This window comes from Triticum aestivum, chromosome 3A, assembly GCF_018294505.1.
Source record: "Triticum aestivum cultivar Chinese Spring chromosome 3A, IWGSC CS RefSeq v2.1, whole genome shotgun sequence".
NCBI lineage: Eukaryota > Viridiplantae > Streptophyta > Magnoliopsida > Poales > Poaceae > Triticum > Triticum aestivum.
In genome coordinates this window covers 660,473,333-660,484,043 of record NC_057800.1, presented here as the reverse complement: position 1 = coordinate 660,484,043, position 10,711 = coordinate 660,473,333, and the positions used below count along the sequence as shown (strand labels likewise).

Here is a 10,711-nt window from a genome sequence, read left to right as displayed (position 1 = left end):
CCAGGGTTCAAGTCTTGGTGCTTCCGGCGATGTGCTTTCAGTGGGAGGAGACGTTTCCGTCAACGACGAGACGTCTACGGTGACTTCGTAAATTTCTAGATGACATGCCGGCTCAGTCTCTCGAAAATGCTCATAGGGATAGAGTGTGCGTTCATAGGGCTGAGGGTATGCGCGTAGAGTTTTCGATGCGCGTATGTATGAGCGATTGTGTTTGTACTGATGTTAAAAAAATTAGTGCGTGTTTCGATCAATCATGGTGAGTTTTCATGTGTGTTTTTAACGTTGGGTGACAGAACGTGGGGGTGCGCCGTGGTGTGGCTTGGTACCACGATGGACCCCCGGCCGCCGTGGTTTGATAGAGAGTTGGACGACCAGTGGCGTAGCTGTAGGGTGGCCAGGGTGGTCCATGGACCACCCTGGAATTTGGCCCATTAGTTTAGTACTTCTCTGAAAAAATGAAACATATCCAGGCCCAAGTCAGGTCTCAGCCCATGTACATGCGAAGCGTTGGCTCCTTTCTTCCGTTTCCTGGTACGCGTACGCTGATCGTCGTCTCGTCTACTCGTCTCCTTTTCCTCTGGACTGAAACCCTAGCGGCTATCGTCAATTCGTCATCGCCCAGCGCAACTGCGCAACAGCGCAAGGCCGGCACTCCGGCTGTCCGGCAGGGCACCCGCCGACGGCGACGGCCAAGCGGCCAGCGAAGGACGCCCGTCCCGGCGGCCGGCGAGGCGAGGAAGGAACTGCGCACCTACGCACGCATAGGTACAGGCGTACAGCCCCATACACAGTCCCGTATAGAGTAAGATTTTTGTTCTTCTCTAACTCAAAGAACAACTTCCTTTTGCTCTGAAGATTTGAACGGTTTGTTGAGAGTGCAAGCTTTAAATTTTTTTGCAATTGATTAGTCAATTGAACCGATTGAATCATTAGGGCTTTGTTCCAACTGAATTAATGTATTAACTTTTTTGTAGAACTGTTGCAAAAATGAAGCGGACAGGAGACATTGCATCGCTTTTTTTGAGATATGGATCCAAGAAGAAGGTAGCTGCTCCTTTTTCACCTCCTTCTCCGGCACCGGTAGCGCCCGCAGGGGAACAACAAACCTTAGAATCAGTGCAAGAGAGAGTAAATGAAGAAATTGTGGATTCATCACCACCAGCGCCATCGCCGCCACCGCCGCCGTCGCCGCCACCACCATCTGTTTATGATATTAGTCGCCTTCCACATGATCCGGGGGATAGACTGCCCATTGCGTCTTATCCTGTCAATGATCAAGATGCCGTTCGACGAGCATATATCCTCAAGCGTCCGTTCCAACCATATGCACATCAATTTGAAAGCAGAAATATTGGAGGCAGAGATCGGCAATTCAATCCTCTCTGGTTTCATAAACATCATTGGCTTGAATATAGTATTAGCAAGAAAGCTGGATTCTGCTTTGTGTGCTACTTGTTCAAAGATAAAAAAACCAGTGGCAATAGAACCAATGCATTTACTGAAGATGGTTGGAGAACTTGGAATAGAGAGGATGCGCTTGTAAAGCATGAAGGTGGTGTAGCAAGTGTGCACCAGGCAGCTCAAGAGAGATACAACTTATTTGTTAGCCCCCGTGCTTCTCAAATTGATAATATTATGGTGAAGGGGAATAATGAGGATCTACGTCTTTACAAGATCCGATTGACTTATTCACTTAGATGTTTGAGGTTTCTTTTGCATCAAGGATTGGCCTTCCGTGGACACAGAGAAAATGAAGAGTCTAGCAACAGAGGTAACTTCATTGAGCTTTTGAAATGGCTTGCAACAAATAGTGAAGAGGTGAATAAGTATGTTTTGAATAATGCTCCACGTAATTGCAAATTGACTTCCCCTGGTATACAACAACAAATTATCCAATGTTGTGCAATAGAAACTAGAAAGAAAATTATTGAAGAACTCGGCGATGATCACTATGCTATTCTAGCGGATGAATCTAGCGATGTATCACACAAAGAACAATTGGCTCTGTGCTTGCGTTTTGTTGATAAACTAGGAAGGCCATGTGAGCACTTTCTTGGAGTTGTTCATGTAGGTGATACTACTTCACTGTCACTTAAGGAAGCAATTGAAGATTTACTTGTGGATAAGCATTTAACCATGAGTCAAATTCGTGGGCAAGGTTACGACGGGGCTAGCAATATGAAAGGGGAGATTAAAGGTCTAAAAACATTGATCATGAGAGAGTCACCTTCTGCTTATTATGTCCATTGTTTTGCTCATCAACTCCAACTAGTTCTTGTTGCTGTTGCCAAGGGAAATGATGATTGTGTGTGGTTTTTCGATCGAGTGTCTTTATTGCTGAATATTGTTGGTGTTTCTTGTAAGCGTCATGACATGCTTCGAAATGTTAGACTTCACAATATCATGAAGGCAATTGAATGTGGTGAACTGGAAACTGGGACTGGATTAAATCAAGAGATGGGCTTGCCTAGGCCGGGTGAAACTCGGTGGGGCTCTCATTATAGAACTGTTCGCAACATTATTGATATGTATGCTGAAATTCGTGATGTGCTCATCTCTCTTGGTAAAGATACTTCACAAAGGGCTGAATGGCCGAAAATACATAGTATTGTTGGAGTGTTTGAGTCATTTGACTTTGTTTTCAATGCACACTTGATGTTTCTCATTCTTGGATATACAAATGATTTGTCCGAGTGTTTGCAAAGAAGAGACCAAGATATTCTTACTGCAATGTCACTTGTTAGATTGGCAAAAAGTAGGATGCAAGAACTGAGGTCTAATGGGTGGGATGCATTCCTTGAAAAGGTCACTTCCTTTTGCAACAAACATGGCATTGAAGTTCCTGTAATGGAGAATAATTATGTCCCTTATGGAAGATCAACACGGTTTGTACAACCTCAAACAAATGCAGACCACTTTAGAAGGGAAATTTATATTGGGATTATTGATAAAATCAGTCAAGAGCTCGACAATCGGTTTGATGAGGTCAATATGGAGTTGCTTTCTTGTATGTCGGCCTTGAATCCCGCCAACTCATTTGCTGCTTTTGATGCACAAAAGGTACGTAGACTTGCTGAGTTCTACCCCAATGATTTTTCAAGCTCTGACTTGATGCACCTTGAAATGCAACTTGATAACTATATTGATGACATGAGAAAAGATGACAACTTCAAAGGCCTAGAAAATCTTGTTGATCTCTCAGTTAAGCTTGTTCAAACAAGAAGGCATATAGTTCATAATTTGGTGTACTTGCTTCTAAAATTGGTATTGCTTCTACCGGTGGCAACAGCAAGTGTTGAAAGAGCATTTTCTGCAATGAGTGTGGTCAAAAACAAGTTAAGAAACAAGATGGGTGATAGTCTTTTGGATGATTGCCTAGTCACATACATCGAACGAGATGCTTTCTCCAAAGTGACCGAAGATAATATAATTGAGACTTTCATGGTCTTGAGAAGGCGGTATACCGACAAATAAGGTGTGTCATATTTTATGCAAATGTAAGACTTGAACATGAATTTTAATATGCTTTGCAAGACCTTATTGATATGTGCTTTGGATATATTCTGTGTGCATATGTTGGTTTGTTAAATTTGTGGTGTAAATTTTATTTTGTGCCAATTGGACCACCCTGACATAAAATCCTGGCTACGCCACTGTGGACGACAACTTATCGTTGGGCAGGTACGTACTCAAATGGCATGTCAGGGTGAATACGGGAGCGCACATGCGCTGTGGGATGGAGCTGCTCTCGCAAATCAAGTTGCACAAATCGCATTCACTCGGCATGATGCATTCATTGTTTTGTGCTGCGTACGACGGTGCCTACCATCCAGCTGCGCGATTTGGATCCAAGTAGGAGTGTTGAACAATCCCACCAACATCTTTCAAAATACTTCCTCCGTTCTAAATTACTTATCGCAGGTATAGATGTATCTAGATGTATTTTAATTCTAAATACATTCATTTTTGTGACGAGTAATTTAGAACGGAGGGAGTAGGAAACATTATCCCTCCCACCAAGCATAGCGGCGCAAATGTGATTGCTAAAGCTTTCACTAATCGATATTTGCAAAAAAAAAGTGATTTCGACGTCGGCTTAATGTGAATATAGGTGCATTGCTTTTCGACGACAATTTGAATAATAACTCCAAGAGATTACTCGTGTCTCCACAGGGCCATTGTAGAATGGAAAATATAAGATAATTGTCTCCACGTTATGGTCGTAAGAAAGAAAATGAATAAGCCAACAAGGGTGAGGGGCTTACAAAACGATAGACGTGTTTCCCTGGGAAAAAAATAGACGTGTAAGGGCATCTCCAATACTGACTCGTAAATTTGCTCCTGTATACGTGTCCATGGACTAGGAGACCCAGGCATGTCAAAAAAAATACCAAATCCAAAGATCATGTGATACAAATGCTTCAAAAATGATGGTGGTCTCTTAAACATAATGATGATATTGCCCTTGTAAAGCTTTTGAGCAGTTATTTCATTTCTAATGCATGCAGTCAAGAGATCCGAGTAAGTATGGCCACTCTCTTGCTTCCCAAATTACCAAGAGCCTCTCGGTGTTTGCCACACTTAGTTCTCTCAGGTACTGAGGTCGAAACACCGAGACCATGACAGTTGCAAATCTGACCATGGCATCTCCGTATGTGCTCTCACACATCTGTAGGTACTTGTCTCACGAATCATCGGCCATACCATATGCAAGCATCCGGAGTGAGGGTGTCCTGGACTAGGGGGTGCTAGCCCCGTTGGCCTGCCAGTCATGGGACGGGCCGAGGACCCCCATACAACCGGAGAATGGGCTATATTTACCATGACCCCGGACGTGCTCAAGATGGAATCATCCGACGACTTGGCGCATACTCCAAGACATATTTGAATCTTCGGCATGTTTATTCCTATATATAACTGACCTACATGTAACCCTACGTACCCCCGACATCTATATAAGCTGAGGGGTTTAGAGCATAGGGTAGAGAATCATACATTCACATATGATCTCGAGGTAGATCATCTTGTACTCTGTATTCCAACACAATCAATACAATAGAAGCAAGACATAGGGTTTTACCTCTTTAAGAAGGTCTGAACTTGGGTAAACATTGTGTCCCTTATTCATCCTGTTACAATCTAGCTATGGTCACCAGCTCAGGACCCCTACCTGAGATCTGCCGGATTTAACCCGGACACCATGCACTTCTGGTAACCAGAGAACCCAATCCTTCCCAGGGTGTCCTTCTTCAAGATGAAGTAGTCATCAAAGGACCAGCCGTCATGGTTGAGACGATCAAAGACATTTTTTCATATATGAAAACGCTCGCGAAAATTATCGGCGAAGAGGGCATCAGGGGCAAAGTAATCGTCCAACAACGTCGAATGGCCGCGCGCCCTGTTGCAGTTGACCACTCGATGACTCTTGATTGACCCCTTAAAATTGTGAACACGCTCTTCCGCACGCTTCACGTCCACAAGGACGGCCTCCATCATCGCCGTCTCATTCGTGTAGTCCCCCTCGTCGGATCACTCGACATAGTGCTCGTATATGTACTCCATATCCGAACCCATTGCTTCAAAGAATAAGTGGCAAAAAAATTAGCACGGGCATTTCACCAAATAGTTGCCACGCATGGTGAATATTGTAGGAGCTAATCGTACATGTGCGATAGTCGAAGGAGAGGTGTGGAATGGCGATGGACGAGAGGTGGCTTGGAGGTTGGGTGTACCGTTGGAGGTGACGGACTCGTCGAGTTCCGACAGGGTGTGGCTGGGCGGGGGGAGGTAGAGTTGGTGATGACAATGTCGTCTTGAAAGTATGAGCATGCAGAGTTAGAGTAAAATGAGAAGGAGGAGGGGACAGGGGGAATCCGAAGGACCAAACAAACGAGACAAATGAAGGAGGTGGTAAGTGTAGGCAGAGAAAGACGAAACAAATACAAACGAAAAGTGTTTTTTTACGAAAATACAAGGGAAAAGTTGTAGAGTCGTGATATAATTCTCTCCAGTATTATGAACCCGACAAGTCGCGGCAAACTCCTGCGCATATAAAGGTTTTTTTTGCAAGTCAGCATGTCGACGCCAGAGCGTTGGAGAATCGAATGTGCTCACATTGCCTTTTCTGCTTTTTTGTCAAAAAAATCATACATTTTCAGGTCTTGGATCGTCGATTATCTTTATTTTTAGTATGCGAAATGTGTACCATAGCTTTATATTATACTAAGGAAAATTGAACTATCTTTTTGAAGTTGTGTTTACTCAACAATGTCGTAGACAGTTTATTTCGGATTTATTTTTGAAGCTGTGTTTCCTGACCATGGACATTGGATGTCATTAATAACGGGGTCACATCATTAGGAGAATGATGTGATGGACAAGACCTAATCCTAAGCCTAGCACAAGATCGTGTAGTTCGTATGCTAAAGCTTTTCTAATGTCAAGTATCATTTTCTTAGACCATGAGATTGTGCAACTCCCGGATACCGTAGGAATGCTTTGGGTGTACCAAACGTCACAACATAACTGGGTGGCTATAAAGGTGCACTGCGGATATCTCCAAAAGTGTTTGTTGGGTTGGCACGAATCGAGACTGGGATTTGTCACTCCGTGTAATGGAGAGGTATCTCTGGGCCCACTCGGTAGGAGATCATCATAATGTGCACAATGTGACCAAGGAGTTGATCACGACATGATGTGTTACGGAACGAGTAAAGAGACTTGCCGGTAACAAGATTGAACAAGGTATCAGGATACCGATGATCGAATCTCGGGCAAGTATCGTACCGATAGACAAAGGGAATTGTATACGGGATTGATTGAATCCTTGACATCGTGGTTCATCCGATGAGATCATCGTCGAGCATGTGGGAGCCAACATGGGTATCCAGATCACGCTGTTGGTTATTGATTGGAGAGTTGTCTCGGCCATGTCTGCATGACTCCCTAGCCCGTAGGGTCTACACACTTAAGTTTCGATGACGCTAGGGTTATAGGGAAAGTATGTACGCGGTTACCGAATGTTGTTCGGAGTCCCGGATGAGATCCCGGACGTCATGAGGAGTTCCAGAATGGTCCGGAGGTAAAGATTTATATATGAAAAGTCCCGTTTTGGTCACCGAAAAAGTTTCGGATGCTATCGGTAACGTACCGGGACCACCGAGAGGGTCCCGGGGGTCCACCCGGTGAGGCCACCAGCCCCAGAAGGCTGCGTGGGCCAAGTGTGGGAGGGGACCAACCCCAGGTGGGCTGGTACGCCCCCCCCCCCCACCAAGGACCAAGGCGCGTGGAGAGTGGGAAGGGGGCAAACCCTATGTCCAGATAGGCCTTAAGGCCCACCCTAGGGCGCCCCCCTCTCTTTTCCCCTTGGCCGCATCCTAGATGGCATCTAGGGCTGGTGCCCCCCCCCTAGGGAGGGAACCCTAGAAGGGGGCGCAACCCCTCCCCCTATATATACTTGAGGTATTGGAGGCTGCCCAACACATGATTTGATCTCCCTCTTGGCGCAGCCCTACCTCTCTCCCTCCTCGTCTCTCGTAGTGCTTGGCGAAGTCCTGCTGGAGTTCTGCGCTCCTTCACCATCACCACGCCGTCGTGCTGCTGCTGGACGGAGTCTTCCCCAACCTCTCCCTCTCTCCTTGCTGGATCAAGGCGCGGGAGATGTCACCGGGTTGTACGTGTGTTGAACGCGGAGGCGCCGTTGTTCGGCGCTTAGATCGGAATCGACCGCGATTTGAATCGCTGCGTGTACGACTCCACCAACCATGTTCTTGCAACGCTTCCGCTTAGCGATCTACAAGGGTATGTAGATGTACTCCCCTTCCACTCGTTGCTAGATTACTCCATAGATTGATCTCGATGATGCGTAGAAAATTTTAAATTTCTGCTACGATCCCTAATAGGGGGAGGCAGAGTTGGTGATGACAATGTCGTCTTGAAAGTACCGGCATGCGGAGCTAGAGTAAAATGATGAGGAGGAGGAGGGGGCAGGGGGAATCCGAAGGACCAAACAACCGAGACGAATGAAGGAGATGGCAAGTGTAGGCAGAGAAAGACGAAACAAATACAAACGAAAAGTGTTTTTTTTTTACGAAAATACAAGGGAAAAGTTGTAGAGCCGTGATATAATTCTCTCCAGTATCATGAACCAGACAAGTCGCGGCAAACTCCTGCGCAAAAAAAGGTTTTTTTTTTGCAAGTCAGCATGTCGACGCCAGAGCGTTGGAGAATCGAATGTGCACACATTGCATTTTCTGCTTTTTTGTCAAAAAAATCATACATTTTCAGGTCTTGGATCATCGATTATCTTTATTTTTAGCATGTGAAATGTGTACCATAGCTTTATATTATACTAAGGAAAATCGAACTATCCCTTTGAAGCTGTGTTTACTCAACAATGTCGTAGACAGTTTATTTCGGATTTATTTTTTTGTCTTTAGTACGTGAAAAAATGATTGATCGTTGGCCGAAACAAAAGATGCCGATCGAGGCCCCGACTGGCACGCAACGCAAGCACTCCACGTGACCATCACATCACCTCCTCGGCCCTACAGCGGAATTTGTGGAACGCTCCATGTGCCACGACGGAGCTCCCCGTAGATCCATGCAACATACTGTATCCTCGCATGGCACATTGATCAGACCAGCTCAAACACGATAGATAGCGCCCAGAACAAATCAAAAACAGTTTGTTGGACAGCGAGATGGCGGAAGGAATTAACGGCCAGCGCCCGCGAAACACGCACCCCAAATCGCGAGTCCACCAGCTACTCCGCGCTGTTATCGCGCGGCTTAATTAAAACGGCGAGGGGCGGCCAATTTAACGTAAATTTGATTAAATAAAACGCTGGCAGGTGGGCCCGCTCGCTGCGTCCGGCCGGGCCGCCTCCATCCCCCGTAGATTATTTCACTCCGCGTCCCGTCTCCTCGCCCTTCGGTTACCTCAATTATTGCGAAGCCCGGTCCTCCTCCCCCTCATCTTCTCCCCATCCGCCCCCATCTCCATTCCTCCTCCCCTCCACGGCGGCTCTCCATTGGTAATGGCGATGGCGGCGTCGTGGTGGGCGCTGCTGATGGCGGTGGTGGCTGCGGCGGCGGCGGGGTGCGGCGAGGCGGCGCCGACGGCGGCGGCCGAGGCGGCGCACGACGTGCTGCAGTCCCACGGCCTCCCGCGCGGGCTGCTCCCCGCCGGGATCGCGGCGTTCACGCACGACCCCGCCACCGGCCGGTTCGAGGCGGTCCTGGAGTCCCCCTGCACGGCGCGCACCGAGGTTGGCCTGCGGTACAACGTGACCGTCGCCGGGCAGATCACGTACGGCCGGATCGCGGAGCTCTCGGGTGTCGACGCGCAGGACCTCTTCCTCTGGTTCGCCGTGCGCAGCATCCGCGTTGACGTGCCCTCCTCCGGCGTCATCTACTTCGACGTCGGGGTCGTCTACAAGCACTTCCCTCTGTCGTTCTTCGAGGCCCCGCCGCCGTGCGTGCCCACCTCGCTCATCCTCCTGCAACCACATCAGGTAACGCCATCGCATCATCCCTGATTTCCCCTCCATGCCGATACTCCTGTTTGTAGTAGTAGTACAGTTGCAACCTCCTAACAACCGTCTTGAATTGGTCTTCTCTGTTCCCCTAGATTAGGGACGACGGATCAGTGGTGGAAGACGGCGCCGCGTTGCAACAATGATGGGATGATTTCATCGTGGAGGCGTGAACCAGAAATCGCAGTTTTGAGAGGTGATCGGCCGGCGGCGGGCAGACGGCCGGCTAGTGTGCAGATAGATAGATGTGGTCATTGGTTTTGTTTGCTCCTCGCCACCTCATCACTCTGTTCCGTTCTCGTCATCGTTCTTGTCCGCTGCATGCTAAAGTCAATCGTCGGCCGGCAGGAGCTGCCTGCGTGTACTACTCCGGCGGCGTCTGGTCGATTGTCATATTTTCCACGGTAATGGATGATGCTTGTATATGTCAAAGATTTTGTGTGATCAATGATCCTGATCTCCCTTTAGTTCTGCATATTACTCATCGAATCCAGCGTGATACCGCGCCAGTGCCTTTCTCCTCACTCCCTCAGTCTGTCAAATCCAACTGAACTGAATCGTCCTTTGCGCTGTAGTCTGTAGAGGGGAACGTGTCGCTGTTCGCTGTACTAGCGCCTCTATCGCTTGACCACTGGCATCCAATGTGATGGATTCGCAGCGGCATCTCATATTCTCGTTGCCATTCAGTCATTCACCATGATCTGGAAGTGATCAGCCACGCCGCTCAGTCAATCAAGCTCGGTTCGGTGTTCTTCTTTTTCAATGCACGGTTGGTGCTGTTGACTGATGCAATTCTGACATCCCGATTAAACTGATAAAAAATGCTACTCTAGCAAGTCTGAATCGATCCCCGGGAAACGGCAATCAATCAGCACAGCTCGTCCGCTCCTCCTCCCTCGGAGATCGCGGTGGTCGTTGTACAACTGCCATGGTTAATTAGTCCAGCGAAAAGCGCTCCCGCAAACACACAGTCCATGCAGTACAGTACACGATCGCAAAGCGGGCACTGGCATCTGGGCCACTCAGCAAGCCGGGCCCCGTGTCAGCGAGCGCGTGCGTACGCTCCCACGCGGCAGTGCTCCGGGTTGGAAGCCGGAACGGGGCAACGGCGAGGGAAGCGATGATGATGGATGGGATAAGCTGGAATACGGAGGGGGCGAGGCAGGGGCATGTGC

The 10,711-nt window shown here is 47.8% G+C and overlaps 2 protein-coding genes across 3 annotated transcripts; both read left to right on the top strand.

Annotated features, from left to right (window-relative positions):
• The first annotated feature begins 385 nt into the window (after positions 1 to 385).
• LOC123058996 (zinc finger MYM-type protein 1) lies at positions 386 to 3,649 on the top strand. Its single transcript, XM_044481662.1, has 2 exons — positions 386 to 765; positions 975 to 3,649. Exon 2 carries the CDS (start codon positions 988 to 990, stop codon positions 3,472 to 3,474), a length of 2,487 nt encoding a protein of 828 aa, XP_044337597.1. The 5' UTR covers positions 386 to 765; positions 975 to 987; the 3' UTR covers positions 3,475 to 3,649.
• Positions 3,650 to 8,888: 5,239 nt separating this feature from the next.
• On the top strand, positions 8,889 to 9,984 carry LOC123063025 (uncharacterized). 2 transcript variants are annotated; one of them, XM_044486739.1, is made up of 2 exons: positions 8,889 to 9,515; positions 9,637 to 9,984. In XM_044486739.1, the coding sequence occupies exons 1-2, from the start codon at positions 9,039 to 9,041 to the stop codon at positions 9,688 to 9,690; spliced, it is 531 nt and encodes a 176-aa protein (XP_044342674.1). In that variant the 5' UTR covers positions 8,889 to 9,038; the 3' UTR covers positions 9,691 to 9,984. The 2 variants fall into 2 exon arrangements, with proteins under 2 accessions (XP_044342674.1, XP_044342675.1); XM_044486740.1 differs by having other exon boundaries at positions 8,908 to 9,515; positions 9,632 to 9,984.
• The last annotated feature ends 727 nt before the right edge of the window (positions 9,985 to 10,711 follow it).

Bases quoted from the DNA above. Each gene is read 5' to 3' on its own strand.
- LOC123058996 (XM_044481662.1), top strand. From the start codon at position 988: ATGAAGCGGACAGGAGACATTGCATCGCTTTTTTTGAGATATGGATCC.
- LOC123063025 (XM_044486739.1), top strand. From the start codon at position 9,039: ATGGCGATGGCGGCGTCGTGGTGGGCGCTGCTGATGGCGGTGGTGGCT. The intron at 9,516-9,636 runs GTAACGCCATCG...CCCCTAGATTAG, and splicing joins TCCTCCTGCAACCACATCAG to GGACGACGGATCAGTGGTGG.